Raw genomic sequence first — 18,648 nt, forward strand, 5'->3', positions numbered from 1 at the left:
TATTTTTGGTTTTGCAGGTGGTTAAAGTTCACCAAAGTACTGTAACTTCCTATCTGGAAGACATAATACTGAATACCGAAGAGAATACTGCAGAAGAACAAGCCAGGGCAGAAATTGAGAAGATGGCTGAGGAAATCAATGACATTGCTTACGAAATGGAGAGCCGGTTTGTACCAAGAGAACAGATGGCAGAATGGATAGTCTATTTGCTGTTACTCATACATATTCTTCAAGAGCTTATGATTTTACCACCAAGGAGAAACAAGTATATAACTCCTGTTTCAGTGTCCATTGTTTTAACTGCATAACTCTTCAGAAGTCAACATGCCTGGACCTTTGTATGGCAGGAGTGCTAGAAATAGAATTTTCAGTTATCCTCTGTAGTCTGGATCACTTCCATATTAGTTACTTTCAGAATATCACAGAGCATGAAAGCAATGTGAATAAGTATGTGCAATATTACTTCACCCCAAAGGTTTTGGCTTCTTGTATATCTCTAACATTCCCTTTCCGGCAAGCAGGCTAAATGGAGGACAACGTCAAATCTGAATTTGCATGGAGTCAACAAGCCCATCAGGAGTGTAAGATTTCAGAGTACTTAATCAAGGAAAAGGCAGTGATGGGATTTGAACAGTGGAGTTTCTTATACAAGCAAGAAAAAACTGAGTATAAATCAGTAGCTCAAGTAAGGCAACAAAGGAAATAATTTGTTGTTTTTCTTTTTTTTTTTTTTTTTAATTTTTTAGTCGAACTCAGCTTCAGTCAGAGGAGATTGTTGCTGAGTTGGTTTATAGTTTCCTGATCCCAGAGGTCCAAAAGGACTTTGTCAAAGAAAAAGGTAAGCCGGGGGTGATTGGGTGGCTCAGTCGGTTAAGCATCCAACTCTGGATACTGGCTCAGATCATGATCTCACACTTTGTGAGATAAGCCCCCATCTTGCTCTGCGCTGACGGCATGGAGCCTGCTTGGGATTCTCTCTCCCCCTCTATCCTTGCCCCTCCCCTGCTTGTTCTCTCTCATTCAAAAATTTTTTTAAGAAAAAGTTAAGCCACTGTAAATGCTTCACTTTATGATTTTTTAAAGATATAAACTATTTTCAATATCCCGAGATTTAAAATAAGTATCACTGAATTTTCTTATTTTAGAGCTTGTCAAGTTTTCTTCATGCTGTCTGATTCCAGAAGACAACCATCTCTAGTATAGATGGGGTGCAGTTCTTGTTAGTGTGACAGACCATCAAAAGCCAAACCTTCCTTTAAGAGGAATTTCCCAAGTTCCCAAAAGAGGTGTATTTTATGATTTTATTTTTTTAAACATAAAGCAAATGTGGGGGTACCTTGGTGGCTCAGTCAGTTAAGCAGCCAAGTCTTTATTTCAGCTCAAGTCATGATCTCATGGTTGTGAGATCGAGCCCCACATTGGGTGTGGAGCCTGCTTAAGATTTTCTCTCTCCCTCTACCCCTCCCCAACTTGCATGCACTTTCTCTCAATAAATAAATAAATAAATAAATAAATAAATAAATAAATAAATAAAATTTAAACATAAAATGGGCGCCTGGGTGGCTCAGTCTGACTTTGGCTCAGGTCATGATATCACGGTCCGCAAGTTCGAGCCCTGCGTCTCCCTTTCTCTCTTGCCCCTCCCCTGCTCATACTCTGTCTCTCTCTCTCTCTCTCTCTCAAAAATAAAACATTAAAAAATTTAAAAAAATAAATAAATTTAAACATAAAGCAAATGCTGACAATATGGGATTTTCAAACTGTAGTAGCCATTTGCAGGTGGGACACATGCAAGGTTGGTATTGGAAAATTGGGATGCTTGAAGGTCCTAAATCTACTCTGCTGCTCTGCCTGTACTACAGATGTCTTCTCTTTTTTTCCAGGACTGTATCCAAGTATAAATATCTTATTATTTGTCAAAAGAGGCATGTTTTGAAGATTGATGCTTGTAGTCAATAGAGAAGGGGAAAAAATTTTGTCTTACAAAGAGAATACTCTTCTGGAGCTTTTAGACTATTGGTGCCAGTTTATCAGAGAGGGGTGCAACCAGACATGTATTTATCTGAAATGACTTACAGGGAAGATGACTAGGTAGGAAGATCCTAAGCTCACCCTGTCCCACAGATACACCTAGATAACACACCCATCAGTGTAAATAACCCAGAAAATGACCTGAAAACTGACAGAACAGACTCTCCACAGCTAAATGTGGAGAAGCGACCACATCAAAAATGGTAGAAAGGGTGGAGACATGGTCAGGAACCAAACTGACCCATTAGACTGTCCATAGGCGAGACACTGCAAATGTGCAGAAAGGAGAGGAGCAGACCCCATACCAGGTGCCCTAGGGAAGGGGGACCCACAGTGGGAAAATGAATCCCTGTAACATTTGACTTTGAAAACCAGAAGGGCTTAACTTCACACATTTTATAATCAATAGGGCTCAACACCTTTAAAAATCAGTGGCTTAGTTCTAGGAGAGCCAGAGAGCAATAGGAAATAGTCTCCACCCTTAAAGAGACAGCATAACATACAGCCCCACTGAGATACAGCATAGAAGCAGCAGTCTGAATGTATGGGAAGATTTATTTACTAATCTCAGAACATGTGCTGGGGGCAAGGATCTTTAGGATCCGAAAACAAAAGAGCTGACGGGTGCCATTTCCCTCCCTCAATCATTCCCTTCCTCAATAAATGGACACCTATAAGGACCAGGACAGCATACACACTCTTCACTTAGCTTGCTAACAACATACCCCACCCCTGTGTTCTCCTGTGGATTCACCTTCTCCAAACTGTTTCACTCAGCAGGAGTCCATCGAGAGTAATGCCACAAACCTGGCATTGTACAAGCAGCCCCAATGGGCTAACACTGCTCGCCTGACTCCTACTCCAGAGAGAGGGGAAGATGACCACACACACACCAATTCAATTGTGGACCCAGCAATGGGCAGATGTGGTCTGACTGCAGGCCTCACCCACCCAACAAACCCCCCCCCAGGGGTCAACCCAGAGAGAGCACCCTGCAGCTCCAGCAAACATCTGAGCTGACCCAAATCAAGCCCAAAGCAACATCAGACTGGCCAAATTACAACAGAGGGACCAAACCCTGCCCACAACAGGCAAAAAGAGCCATTGCAGATGACTGGACTAGAGGCAAACATGACTCAGACACAAAAGTAGGGCACATGCAACACACATAGGAGATACCCCTGAAGCACCAGGTTCTGGTGAACATGGGACAATTGCACTGCAGGGCACTATAGGGCTTCTTCTTTGTAAGGCCACTACTTTCAAGAGCAGGAGGTACAGCTGACTTTCCTAACACAGAGAAACACAGAGTTAGACAAAATGAGGAGATAAAAGAATATATCCCAAATGAAAGAACAGGACAAAATCACAGCAAGTGAGCTAAAGGAAAGGGTGAAAAGCAATATGACTGATAGACAATTAAAAGTAATGGTCATACCAATGGAATAGAATAGAAACCCCAGAACTAGACCCACAAAAGTATGGCCAACTAATCTTTGACAAAGCAGGAAAGAATATCCAATGGAAAAAGACAGTCTCTTTAACAAGTGGTGCTGGGAGAACTGGACAGCAACATGCAGAAGGATGAAACTAGACCACTTTCTTACACCATTCACAAAAATAAACTCAAAATGGATAAAGGACCTGAATGTGAGACAGGAAACCATCAAAACCCTAGAGGAGAAAGCAGGAAAAGACCTCTCTGACCTCAGCTGTAGCAATTTCTTACTCGACACATCCCCAAAGGCAAGGGAATTAAAAGCAAAAATGAACTATTGGGACCTCATGAAGATAAAAAGCTTCTGCACAGCAAAGGAAACAACCAACAAAACTAAAAGGCAACCAACGGAATGGGAAAAGATATTTGCAAATGACATATCGGACAAAGGGCTAGTATCCAAAATCTATAAAGAACTCACCAAACTCCACACCTGAAAAACAAATAACCCAGTGAAGAAATGGGCAGAAAACATGAATAGACACTTCTCTAAAGAAGACATCTGGATGGCCAGCAGACACATGAAGAGATGCTCAACGTCGCTCCTTATCAGGGAAATACAAATCAAAACCACACTCAGATATCACCTCACGCCAGTCAGAGTGGCCAAAATGAACAAATCAGGAGACTATAGATGCTGGAGAGGATGTGGAGAAACGGGAACCCTCTTGCACTGTTGGTGGGAATGCAAACTGGTGCAGCCACTCTGGAAAACAGTGTGGAGGTTCCTCAGAAAATTAAAAATAGACCTACCCTATGACCCAGCAATAGCACTGCTAGGAATTTACCCAAGGGATACAGGAGTACTGATGCATAGGGGCACTTGTACCCCAATATTTATAGCAGCACTCTCAACAATAGCCAAATTGTGGAAAGAGCCTAAATGTCCATCAACTGATGAATGGATAAAGAAATTGTGGTTTATATACACAATGGAGTACTACGTGGCCATGAGAAAGAATGAAATATGGCCCTTTGTAGCAACGTGGATGGAACTGGCGAGTGTGATGTTAAGTGAAATAAGCCATACAGAGAAAGACAGATACCATATGGTTTCACTCTTATGTGGATCCTGAGAAACTTAACAGAAACCCATGGGGGAGGGGAAGGAAAAAAAAAAAAAAAAGAGGTTAGAGTGGGAGAGAGCCAAAGCATAAGAGACTCTTAAAAACTGAGAACTGAGGGCTGATGGGGGGGTGGGAGGGAGGGGAAGGTAGGTGATGGGCATTGAAGAGGGCATCTTTTGGGATGAGCACTGGGTGTTGTATGGAAACCAATTTGACAATAAATTTCATATATTAAAAAAAAAAAGTAATGGTCATAATGTGCTCTTTTCCCATGGGAGCCCAGTGTACAATGGCTGCAAAGAGTACCTCCTTGGCAGTGTGTGATTACATAGCCTGTTGATTGTATGGGTGGCCCTAAGGGACCTTCAAGACATCTCAGATGGCTTTAGCATCAAATACATCCCAAATTTTGGCCCCTGGGAAAATGGTAGACTCAGCACTCTTGAGAACCTCAGCACTGCCCTCTCCTTATTCATGCCCACCAATAAATCCTACTACTTGTCAAAAATAAATTAATGGTCATAAAGGTACACAGTGGAGTGGAGGACCTCAAGGAGAGAAAATATAAAAAAGAACCAGAGATGAAGAACTCAATAACTGAAATAAAAAGTACACTAGAGGGGAAAAATAGTGGACTAGAGGAAGCAGAAGAACAGATTAGTGGTCTGGAGGTCAGAGTAATGAAAAGCAAGCAAACTGAACAGGAAAGAGAAAAAAGAGTGATAAAAAATGAATATAGGTTAAGGGAACTCAGCCACACCACCAAACATAATATTCACATTATAGAGATACAAGAAGGAGAAGTCAGAGAAAAGGGGGTGGGAGAAGAAAATGTTACTTGAAGAAATAATAGCTCAAAACTTCCTGAATCTGGGGAAGGAAACAACAATTCAGGAGGCATATAGAGCTCCCCCCAAAAATCAACCCAAAGAAGGTCAACACATAAAAATTAAAATGCAAAAAGTAGTGATAAAGCAGCAAAAGAAAACAGTTACATATAAGGGAAATCAAATAGGGATATGAGTTAATTTTTCAGCAGAAGAAGGGCCAGAAGGGAAGCATGATATAAGAAAAATGCTGAATGAAAGAAAACTGCAACCAAGAATACTGTATCCATCAAGGATTTTATTCACAATAGGAGAGAGAGTTTCCTGGACAAATAAACGTTAAAGAGGACTCCTTGAGTGGAAAGCAAACACCATAAGCAAGAGTAAGAAAAGTAGTAAGCACAAAAGCAGTAAAATTAAGTATATCTATAAAAATCAGTCAAAGGACTCACAGACATAAAACATGACACCATATACCTATGATGTAGGGGGAGGAGGAGTGCTTTTAGAACGCTTTTAGAATGGGTTCAAACTTAACCATCAATTTAATATGGAGTGTTATATGCATAGATGTTGTATATCAACCTAATGGTAACAACAAATCAAAAATCCGTAATAGAGGGGCACCTGGGTGGCTCAGTCAGCTAGGCATCTGACTTTGGCTCAGGTCATGATCTCAGTTTTTGAGTTTAAGCCCCATGTCGGGCTCTGTGCTGGTGGCTCAGAGCCTGGATCCTGCTTCATATCCTGTCTTCTCTCTCTCTCTCTCTCTCTCTCTCTCTCTCTCTCTCTCTCTCTCCCTCTCCCTCTCTCTCTGCCCTTCCCCCATTCATGCTCTGTCTCTCTCAAGAATGAATAAACATTTAAAAAAATGTTTTAATAAAAAAAACAGTAATATGCAAAAAATAAAGAGAAAGGAATCTAAGTACATCTCTAAAGAAAATCAGCAAACCATGAGAGAAGAGAGTAAAAAAAAAAAGGAACAGAGAAGAATAAAAATAACTAAACAAGTAACAAATGGAAATAAGTACATACTTATCCATAATTACTTTGAATGTAAATGGACTAAATATTCCAATCAAAAGGGTGATGGAATGGATAAAGAAACAAGATTGAGCCCCACATTGGGTATAGAGATTACATAAATAAACAAATAGCTTTAAAAAAAAAAAAGGCCCATCTATATGCTGCCTACAAGAGACTCATTTCAGACTTAAAGATATATGCAGATTGAAAGTGAAAGTATGGAAAAACATTTATCATGCAAATGGAAGTAAAAAGAAAGGTTAGTAGTATTTGTATCAGACAAAAAGACTTTCAAAGAAAGACCAGGGCACCTGGGTGTCCAGCCAAAGCATCCAACTTTGGCTTAGGTCATGATCTCACAGTTCATGGGTTCAAGCCCTGCATTGGGCTCTGTTCTGACAGCTCAGAGCCTGGAACCTGCTTTGGATTCTGTGTCTCCCTCTGTCCCTGCTCTTCCCCCACTCATGCTCGGTCTCTCTGTGTCTCTCAAAAATAAATAAACGTTAAAAAAATGTTTAAACAAAGACTATAACAAGCTACAAAGAAAGACACTACATAATCATAAAGGGGATAATCCAACAAGAAGATACAACGATTGTAAATAGTTCTATACCCAGCATGAGAGCACTCAAATATGTGAAGAAGCTATTAACACACATAAAGGAAGTAATCAATAGTAATAAAATAATAGTAGGGGACTTTAACACCCCACTTACAACAATGGATAGATCATCAAACAAAATCAGTAAGGAAACAGGGGCTTTGGATGATACATTGGGCCAAATGGATCTAAGAGACACTCAGAACTTTTCATCTTAAAACAGCGGAATACACGTTCGAGTGTACATGGAACATTGTCCAGAATAGATTACATGTTAAGCCACAAAATAATTTTAAAAATTCAAAAAGTTTGAAGTCATACTTCTAGTCCAACTACAATGTTATGAAACTAGAAATCGATCACAAGAAAAAACCTGGAAATAACACCTAGACAGAGGTTAAATAACATGCTACTGAACAATGAATGGATCAGCCAAGAAATTAAAAACTACATGGAGACAAATGGAAATGAAAACACAATGACCCCAAATCATTGGGATTCAGGAAATGCTGTTCTAAGAAGGAAGACTATAGCAACACAGGCCTACCTCAAGAAGCAACAAAATCTCAACCTAACCTTACACCTAGAAAAATAACAACAAACAAAACTCAAAACCAGTAGACAGAAGGAAATAATAAAGATTAAAGAAGAAATCAAGGAAACCAGGAGCTTGTTCTTTGAAAAGATTAAAAAAAAAATTGATAAACTTTTAGCCAGACTCATCAACAAAAAAAAAAAAAAAAAAAAAAGAGAGAGAGAGAATGATGCACATGGGTGGCTTAGTTGGTGAAGCATCCAACTCTTGATTTTGGTTCAGGTTATGATCTCAGGGTCATGAGATCTAGCCATGTGTGGAGCTCTGCCCTGTGCATGGAGTCTGCTTAAGATTTCCTCTCTCCTCTTCTCTCTTTCTTCTTTCCCCACACTGTCTCTCTTAAAAAAAAGGTGGCTGGGGGACTCAAAATCAGAAAAGAGAAATAACAACTGAAACCACAGAAATACCAAGAGTTAGGAGAATATTATGAAAAATTATATGGCAAGAAACTGGACAACATAGAAATGGATAAATTCTGAGAAATATATAAACTTCCCAAACTAGATCAGGAAGAAAAATTTGAACAGACTAATCACCAGCATGGTAGATTGAGTCAGTAATAAAAACAAACAAGCCCACAACAAACAAAAGTTTAGGACAAGATGGCTTCATAGGTGAATTCTAGCAAACATTTAAATAAGTGTTAATACCTATTTTCTCAAACTATTCCAAAAAATAGAAGAGGAAGGAAAGTTTTCACATGTATTCTATGAGGCCAGCTGTACCCTGATACCAAAACCAGATAAAGACACTACAAAACAAGAGAACTACAGGCCAATATCTCTGATGAACATAGATGCAAAAGTCCTCAAGAAAATATTAGCAAACCAAATCCAACGACACATTAAAAATTCATCATGATCAAGTGGGATTTCTTTTTGGTGGTGGTTTGGTATTTGCAAATCAATTAATGTGATACATCCCATCAACAAGAAAAAGTATAAAAGCCATATGATAATTTCAATAGATGCAGAAAAAGCATTTGATGAAGTAGGGCATTCATTCATGATAAAAACCCTCAACAAAGTAGGTTGGGTGGAAACATACCTCAACATAGTAAAGGCCATGTATGAAAAATCCACAGCTGACATTATACTTAGTGGTATAAAACTGAGAGCTTTCCCATAAATTCAGGAATAAGACAAGGATGTCCACTTTCACCAGTTTTATTCAACATAGTACTAGAAGTCCTAGCCACAAGCAGTCAGACAATAAAAGAAAAGGCATCCAAATTAGTAAGAAAAAGAAAAACTTTCTTTTGCAGGTGACATGATAATATATAAAGAAAAGCCTGAAGACTCCACCAAAAACCTACTACATCTGATAAATGAATTTGGTAAGGTTGCAGGATACAAACCCAATATATTATTTTATATTTATTAAAAATGAAGTAGCAGAAAGAAAAATTAAGAAAATCCCATTTACAATTGCACCAAAAAGAATTAAAAATCTAGCAATAAACTTAACTAAGGAGGTGAAATACCTATACCCTAAACACCTTAAAACATTGATGAAAGAAATTGAAGAAGACACAAAGAAATGGAAAGGCATCCCATGTTCATAGGTTGAGAGAACAAATATTGTTAAAATGTCCACACTACACAAAACAATCTACATATTTGATGCAATCCCTATCAAAATACCAATCGCATTTTTCACATAAGTAGAACAAGTAATCCTGAAATTTGTATGGAACCACAAAAGACCCTGAATGGCCAAGGCAGTCTTGGAAAAGAATAAAACTGGAGGTATCACAATCCCGGATTTCAGGATACCCAAAACTGTCAGTTACTGGCACAAAAAAACAGACCCATAGATCAATGGAGCAGAATCGAGAGCCCAGAAGTAAACCCATGATTATATGGTTAACTAATTTTTTATAAAGGAGGCAAGAAAAAGTCTCTTCAACAAATGGTGCTGGGAAAACTGGATAGCTACATGCAAAAGAATGAAACTAGATCACTTTCTTACACCATATACAAAAATACACTCAAAATGGATTAAGGACCCAAATGTGAGACCTAAACCCATAAAAATTCTAGAAGAGAGCACAGGGAGCAATTTCTCTGACATCATCCAAAGCAACATTTTTCTAAATATGTCTCCTGAGGCAAAGAAAATAAAAGCAAAAATAAACTACTGGGACTACATCAAAAAAAAAAAAAAAAAAAAAACCTGCACCATAAAGGAAATATTCAACAAAACTAAAAGCCAACCAACTGAATGGGAGAAGATATTTGCAAATAACATATCTGATAAAGGTTTAGTATCCTAAATATCTAAAGAACTTTTACAACTCAACACCAAAAAAAATCCAATTTTAAAATGGCAGAAGACATGAACAGACATTTCTCCAAAGAAGATACACAGTTGGTCAATTGACACATGAAGATGCTCACATCACTAATCATCTTGGAAATGCAATTAAAACCATGGTGAAATATCCCCTCATACCAGTCAGAATGGCTAAAAAACAAACAAAAACAAAAAACAAGAAACAAGTGTTTGCAAGGATATGGAGAAAAAGGAACCCTCTTGTACTGTTGATGGGAATACAAACTGGTGTAGCCACTGTAGAGGACAGTATGGAGGTTCCTCAAAAAAATAAAAAAAAAAACTACCGTATGATCCAGTAATTCCACTACTGAGAATTTACCCAAAGGATATGAAAGCACTCATTTGAAAAGATATATGCACCCCTATGTTTATTGCAGCCTTATTTACAATAACCAAATTATGGAAGCAGCCCAAGTGTCCATCGATAGATGAATAAAGAAGATATGGTGTATATCCACAATGGAATATTACCCAGCCATAAAAAAGAATGAAATTTTGCAACAACATGGATGGTCTAGAGGGGATAATGCTAAGTGATATATGTCAGCCAGAGAAAGACCAACACCATATGTTACATTAGAACAGAACAAATGAACAAAGAAAAAAAGAAGTAAATGGATTTCTAAATATAGATAACTGATGGTTACCAGTTGGGAGGTTAGTGAGCAAATGGGTGAAATAGGTGAAGGGGATTGAGAGTACATGACATGATGAGCACTGAGTAATGTATAGGATTGTTGAATTACTATATTGTACACCTGAAACTAATGTAATACTATATTAATTATGGTGGAATTTTTTAAAAAAGGTAAAATGATCTTTGTAAGCCTCAAATGTTTACAGTCAAAAAAATGAAAAAAAAGAAGTGAAATAACACCTTCAAATGTTTCTGTGTTGTGTAGGAAAATTCTGTACAGGTTTTGGTATAACATTTCATATCACCTAATGGGGATAAAGGAATGGTGGAGTGCATTTGAAGAGAACAAGAAAATATCTTATTTTCCCATTACATAATTGTACTATAATTTTTAAACCAGTACCCTCTGTGATAAACATTTAGTTTGTTTCACTGTGTTTTCCTATACGAGCAGTGCTATAATCAACATATTTTACATATATCCTGGTCATGCTTCTGACAGTAAATTCTTAGCAGGACAGCACTGGAAATAGGATATGTGCATTTTAATTTTGCTAGATACTACCAAATTGCCCCCACAAAAAGATTGTTCTAATTCATATTCCTGTCAACCGTGTAGAATAGTGATGATAATATTTCATTTTCAGATAAAGTAATATTTCTGTGTCACCAGATAGAAGGGATCATGTGTTTTCTAGATCTTTAAGAAAATATGCAACTCCTTTTTATTTTTCCTAGGTCCAAAGGTCAGCCTGCTTCAAGTCAATTCTACCTGAGGGAATTGAAAGAGGCAGGGAAATAGTGTGTTTAATAGTTACTAGTTTGTGACTCTCTCCCCTAGCTTCTCCAGGCTCTGAGGGAAAGAAGCTTAATTATTTAAGTGACTTATCTCAGTTTCTTACACCTACAGTAGCTGTAGGTGTATTCTCATTTTTCAATTATAGAAATTAGTGCTTAGAGACATTATATGACTTACAGATTTGAACAATGGTCTGTGTGACTCCAAAGTACCTATTCTTTCAACCATAGTACTGTGAAGGGTAAGTTGCTGTGTGATTTATCCTATGTAAACTCACTGATACCTGCATAGCACAGAATCCACAGTACTTCTTACTGTCCTTCACTAGCTGTAGGATTTGGGGTAAATTACCTAATCTTTCTGTGTCTCAGCTTCCTCATCTGTAAATGGGGATATTAATAATACTCTCTTTTAGGGTTGTGCGGTGGTTTAAATCAATATATGCCAACTGTTTAAAACAATGCCTGGCATCTAAGGGAAATGGGATGCTTAATGTACTAATTCTTAATAATAAATATTCTTAAGATATGGAGCTGGGACCGCCTTATATAGCCATGGGCTTAGAAACTCATCGTCACTCAACAGGTATCCCCCATATTAGGAACAAAAGTTCAGAGAGAAGTATGAGACAAGTGCTCTACCTCTAAGTCATTTACAATCTAGTGAAAAGACAAAATGGAACTCACATCAAGTGCTTCAGTGCTGCATGATTTGTATAAACTCAAGTGTGGCAATGGTAAACGTGGCTGGCAGTCAGAGGAGACTTCTGGAGGAGCTGGGACCTGAGTTGGGCTTTGAAGAAAGGGTTGGATTTGGAGCACAGATATTCCAGATAAGCGGAGCTGAGGAGGAAGGGAATAGAGGCAAGCCTGGTGGGGAGGGATATGGTGAGACTGAACTGGAGGGTGGGTACAGAGGGGCAGCAATAATAAACTTTGGATCTTGGAGCATCTGGGTAGCTCAGTCGGTTAAGCGTCTGACTCTTGATTTCGGCCCATGTCATGATCTTGCCATTTGCGAGATCAAGCCCTGCATCAGGCTCCATGTGCTGTCAGTGCAGAGCCTGCATGGGATTCTCTCTCTCTTTCTCTCTCTGCCCTTCCCCCACTCATGCTGTGTTCTCTCTCTCTCAAAATAAATAAACTTTAAATAAATAAACTTTGGGTCAGGTTACCTATAGAAGGTATACTTCTAAAACAGCAGTTAATTTTCACTTAATCCAATCAGCCTTAAGTAAGGGAATATGTGGTTTACAAAATTGTCATTTCTGTCACTGCCTTCTTGAAAGTCTCTGGGAATGATTTTGTTCAGATTTTCTGAGTAAAAATTTTTGTCACTTTGGTACAGTGAGGAACGCACAGCAGAAGCATATCCTTGCAGCCCATCAGATCATCCACAGACACACAGAAGCCATGCTCAAAAAGAATTTTGTTGAGCAACAGCAAGACGAGGTCTCAGACACTGACCAGTTACTAGAGGAAGAAACTCAAAATGACAAAAACAACTAAGGTGAGTTTGATTTTTCATCTGAAAGGAAGCAGAGAGGAGGAGAGGCAGCATCATTCAGCTTTCTGCTATACTCTAAAAACCATAATGTGGAAAGATTGTCCTCTGTTTAAGAAAGTGAAACACTCCCATTTTAATTGGCCCATTCCATCTAGGTTATGGAATCTGCTATTGAAATTATTAGAGAATAGAGTTGATATTATAGCAACTGGACTCTTGTGACCAGAAAAGAGGATTTTGTTTTACTTTTTGAGTCCTCATAGTATATGATGGTATTCCATCATAAATAAGCTGTAAAATGTGTCTGTGTAAAAAAAAAACAAAAAAAACAAAAACCCTTATGGAGTAGACAAACTACCTATCCTATCATGCTAGTTGTAAGCATAGCATTAGGCAGAGCCTGCCCAATTCTAGCCCACCAGGAGTTGGTCTAGGCTCAACTAAGCATTCCTAGTCACAAGGCAATCGTTTGATACGATTTGAGTATCTATCTATCCAGAAAGATGCAAGACAGGAACCACAGCTTCAAGCAGGGCAGCATCCGGTATTTCTCTTCCTATGGAAGCTCTTGCCAAATCCACATAAAAGAACACTAGCTATTTTCTTTAGTCCCCTGCTTACAAAGCTCTGGTGCAAGGAAAAGAAATTCACATTGGGTAGGTGCAGGACCTGCCTGGTTTACATGCCTCAGGGGCCAGTATATCTTGTAACGATTCCATAGGCATAGTTTCTAGGGTCCACCTGATGCATTCATCTAGTCAAAGAAGTCAGCACACAAACCTGTGGTTTCCTATTAGGTATTAATAGTTCATTTATAATTCCTTCCAGTTAGATGCTAGTTACCAATCAGGGGTCAAGCAGTGTTACTTAGTAACATATTTGAGACAAACTGTCTTACCGAATTACTAAGGAGAAGTGTTAGAGAGTCAGTTGAAAGTAAAATTCTCATGAGAATTTTTATAAGAAAGGAAGTGAACCCTTTGCCTATACCTTCTTCAACCCTCCTCTGATAGAAGCATGTCATCTGCTACTTTGGCCTGAGGGCATGCTGTCAGGATAGGGAAGGCACAAGGCTTAGGGGCACATTTGAGCCTGGCGTTCAGAAGGTTTGAGTGTTGGCCAACTCTGCTACTAACATAATCTTATATAATAATTCCCTTCACTACAGGTTTGCCTGCACTTACGTGACCAACAGACCATCTGCAGGGGAATCTATTGGGACCTGAAGTTTCAACCAATGAGGATCATGGAAGGAATGTTGAGATGAGGGGGCAGTTAAGAATGAAAGCAGACAGAAAGCAGATAAAGGACTCTTAAATACCTAGCTATGGCTGTAAATTATAGCAGAAAACCTTTTGTTTTTAATTAATAATGAAATAACCTCTGAAATCACTGAAGATATAAACCATGTATTTACATGGAATGTTATCCATACATCTATATAATATAAATTCAAGGACCATAGCATTTTGCCTATCTTATTATTGTGATAAAATTACCCTTAATGTTTGGATAGTCATTTTTCTTACATGTAAATTTAATATTATTAATAATTTACATAATTTAAATTAAATATGTGTGCATTTACTTCTGAGTATAAAGGATCTCTTTACTGCTTTATTACATGTTTAGAACAAAGGGGCATGTGGTGGCTCAGTCGGTTAAGTATTGGACTCTTGATTTCGGCTCAGGTCATGATCTCGCAGTTCGTGATTTCAAGCCCTGCATTAGGCTCGGCACTGACGGTGAGGAGCCCACTTGGGATTCTCTATCTGCCCCTCCTCCATTTGTGCTCAGTCTCTCTTTCTCTCTTTCCCTCCCCCTCTCTCTCTCTCTCAAAAACAAACTTAAAACAATGTTTGGAACATGATGTTTAGTTGCCCCCATAGTATGTATTACTCTCTTTCCCTTCTCTGTCAGAAGGAGGGAAGGACAGATGTGAGATTATTTAATAATGCTTAAGGATGTAGGCGTGGACTGTTGAGTTAAAAATATTTTTAATTAGCTTGAAAACAATGGAGACCTAATAGTGAGGAATTGCTGGGCAAATATCTAGGAGCAAAATTCAGAGAGTTGGTTCTGGCATTTAGAGCCACTTTTTTTTTTCTCCCCTGAGGGAATGTGCAAATTCTAGAAAATTTGGCTGAAAAGCTGAGTGAATCTTTCCCCAGCTTTGTAAAACTAAGGGGACAAAAACTGGAGTCATACTGGAGGCCCTGGTAAGCCTCTTCCATTTAGGTTGGACTCTAAAAGGCTGTGTGCCAGTAGTAAGGATTAATTGGAAATAACTGTCCCTCACAAAGACTACAGTTTAGCTTCCAGTCATCTGAATGCTCCAAAAAAAATCTCAGTTGCAGAAATTGAATTAAAGAGATCATTGATTCCTGTTGCTTCAGAAAACTTGTCAGAAACAAAACTTAAATTCTCTTTGTAGAAAGATGACATCATCCTAGACCTCTTTTCAAAAACAGGTTTTTATATACAATTTCCAGAATATGATCAAGGATATCCAGGTACATGAGAACAAGCAGTAGCAGAAATTACAGGTAATAGAAACAAACCTAAAGGGATCTAAACTATTGGAATTATTAGATTTAAAAATAACTATGCTTACTACTATGGACTTCTAGCCTCCAGAATTGTGAGAAAATAAATTTCTATTGTTTTAGCCACCCAGTCTATGTTGTTATGGCAACCTGATCTAAGACAGATTTTGGTGCCAGGAGTGGAAACTGCTGTAACAAATAGTTCAACAATGTGGAAGCAGCTTTGAAACTAGAGAATGGCCAGAGGCAGGAGAGTTGTGCAGTTTATACTAGAAATATGGATATTAAGGGCAATTCTGGTAAGGTGTCAGACAGAAATAGGGAACGTGTTACTGGAAACTAGATGGAACACAATCATTTATAAAGTGGCAAAGAACTTGGCTGAACTTTGTTGTAGTGTTTTGTGGGAGGTAGAACTTGTGAGCTATGAAATTGGATAGTTAGCTGAGAAGACTTCTAAACAAAGTATTGAAGGAGTGACTTGGTTACTCCTGACTGCTGATATAGTAAAATATTGAAGGGAGATGAAATGAAGAAGGAATTATTAAACAAAAAGGAATAAGAACTTGAAGGTTTGGAGAATTCTCAGTCTATCCCTATTTCAAAGAAATGAGAAAGTGTATTCTGAAAAGAACATTAAGGGTGTGGTTGAACAGCTATTTGATAAAGAGCTTATAGGATTATAAGAGTAGGAATACTGCCAGTTTGAACTGAAGGAGATGGAGGCAGGATGAAATGAAGGAAGGCTGTCAGACCTCTTGGCTTTGACAGGATGAACCGATAGAGCTACTATGAGGCAAAAGTACACAATTCTTCAAACAGTTTCAACAGGTCAGATGGTCTTGATGTAGAACCCTAAGAGTGGGACCACCGTGGGACCTGATCCAGGCAGAGGTGCAATGATAGGACCCTCACCAAGAGCCAGGACAATGGGACACAGCAGAACCAAAGCATTGGGCCATCCTCCTGATCCATGGGAGTAATGCTGCCATCCCCACAGACCTAGAAGGCAGGACATTGAGGCAGAGAGGATTAATTTCAAGCTTAAGAATCTGATAGGATTTGTCTAGCTAGGCTTTGGACTTATTTGGGACCCATTACTTCTTTCTTTCTGATTTCTCCCTTTAGAATGAGAAATCTATTCTATATTTGTTCTGCCATTATATTTTAGAGGTACATGACTTATTCACAGCTGGAGAGGATTTTGCCTCAGGATGAACATACCTTGACTCTCACCCATACCCGATTTGTGATTTAGAGGATATTTAGATGAGATTTAGTTGATGCTCTAATGAGTTAAGACTTTGGGGGCTATTGGGATGGAATGAATGTATTTTGCATGTGAGAAGGACATGAATTGGGGGAGGGGAGGGCTGGGGTAGAGTGCTATGGACTTGTGTCCCTCCCAAATTCAGATGTTGAAGCTCTAAGCTCCAATATGATGACATGTGTAGATAAGAACTGTGGGAGATAATTATGATTAGATGAGATCATGAGGGTGAGTCCCCCATGATGGGAATGATGCCCTAATAAGAAGAGACACCAGAGAGCTTGTTTTTTCTGTTTTTTTGTTTTTTTTCTTTTTTTCCGTGCCATATGAGGACATGGCAAGAAGGCAGTGATCTACAAACCAAGAAGAAAGTTGGCCCCAGAAACCGACCATGCTGACATCTTCATCTTGGACTCCTAGCCTGCAGAACTGTGAAAAAAATAAATTTCTGTTGTTTAAGCTACCCATTCTATGGTATTTTGTTATGGCAGCCTGAACTAAGACATTATGTGTAAAGAGATAAAAATCAATATTGAAATTTTCAAGAGAACTGTAAATGATAAAAATGATAAAGCAGATTTGCAGAAAATAATTCTAGAATCTAAAAATACTGTAGTCAGCATGAGAAATTCAATGCATGGAATTAAGAGCAGGATAAATACAGCTAAAGTGAAAACCAGTAAATTAGAAAATAGATGAGAAGAACTTACTTAAGAAAGAATACAGGAACAAAGAGATGGAAACCACAGAAGAGATGCAAGGATTGATGTAGGATAACTTAATCCTTAGGAAGAGACAAAAAGATAGTAGACATACATCGACCACTGATTTTAGATATTTGACTGCTAAGAAGAAATATGTTGGGAAATCTTATGAAATGTGAATTTTCTTTTTTTTTTTTAAGTGTTTATTTTTGATAGTGAGAAGAGGAGGTGCCGAGAGAGACAGGGACAGGATCTGAAGCAGGCTCCACAGTGACAGCAGAGAGCCTGATGCAGGGTTTGAACTCACAAACCATGAGATTATGACCTGAGTTGAAGTCAGATGCTTAACCAGCTTAGCCACGTAGGTGCCCCTGAAATGTGAATTTTCTAAAACCAGTCAAAGACTTAATATTTAGGAACCCTTCTTAACCCCAAACAGAAAAAAATTAAAAATCTATACCTAGATATATTTTAATATGACTGCTGAAAACAAAAGAAAAAATATCTTAAAAGTTTTTAGAAGAAAAGTTGAATTACCTTCAGAAGAGCAATAATTAAGCTGATAGTTGACTTTTCATCAGAAGCAAAACTAGAAAATAATGGAATGATATTGTCAAAATGCTGAAATAGTGTAATAAAATAGGATTCTATACCTTGCAAATATATCCTTTGAGAATGACAATGAAAGATATTTTCAGATAAATGAAACAAAATTTGTCACTAGAAGAAATTGCCACAGGAAAAACACAAGGGTGTTTTTCAAACAGAAGAAAATTTATCCCACTTGGAAAGTTGGAGGTAAATGAAGAACATGTAGATAAATATTTATTGACTGTATAAAACAATAAAAAATAGCAATACAGTTATACAACATAAGTAGTATATAAGTCAGAAATCCATAAATGGATTAAACTGTCCTAGGACACTTGCATTATCTAGGAGGAAGATAAAAGGGTTACTTAATATTATCTTTGATAACTCAAGGAAACATTCTGTAACCTCTAAGGTGAATCCTAAAGGATAGTAAAAAGATGTAGGACATTGAAACTAATAGGAGAAAATTGAATTAACCACCCCCCCTACCACCACCACTCAATACAAAAGGAAGATAGGAGAGAGAAAGGAAACAAAACCAGTAGAAAGCACCAAATAAAATGGTAGGTATTTATCACTGATTCATCACGAATTTATATTAAATGTAAAT

At 38.1% G+C, this 18,648-nt stretch overlaps 1 protein-coding gene and 1 non-coding gene across 8 annotated transcripts in view; both read left to right on the plus strand.

Moving 5' to 3' along the window:
* Window positions 1–16,578, plus strand: part of CFAP91 (cilia and flagella associated protein 91) — an 87,442-nt gene extending 70,864 nt beyond the window's left edge. For 6 of the 7 annotated variants that reach the window (XM_027060928.2, XM_053220910.1, XM_027060927.2 and 3 more), the window contains 4 exons: window positions 18–166; window positions 747–838; window positions 12,766–12,927; window positions 14,093–16,578. In XM_027060928.2, the coding sequence (XP_026916729.1) occupies window positions 18–166; window positions 747–838; window positions 12,766–12,926 (402 nt within the window). In that variant the 3' untranslated portion in view covers window position 12,927; window positions 14,093–16,578. The remainder of the gene's footprint in view (window positions 1–17; window positions 167–746; window positions 839–12,765; window positions 12,928–14,092) is intronic. The other variant, XM_015064614.3, reaches the window with a different exon arrangement.
* Window positions 4,839–4,972, plus strand: LOC113600025 (small nucleolar RNA SNORA70). The gene has a single exon (XR_003421004.1). It is a non-coding gene; the product is annotated as a small nucleolar RNA SNORA70 (small nucleolar RNA).
* Window positions 16,579–18,648: the final 2,070 nt, after the last annotated feature.

Source organism: Acinonyx jubatus, chromosome C2 (assembly GCF_027475565.1).
Source record: "Acinonyx jubatus isolate Ajub_Pintada_27869175 chromosome C2, VMU_Ajub_asm_v1.0, whole genome shotgun sequence".
Taxonomy (NCBI): Eukaryota; Metazoa; Chordata; class Mammalia; order Carnivora; family Felidae; genus Acinonyx; species Acinonyx jubatus.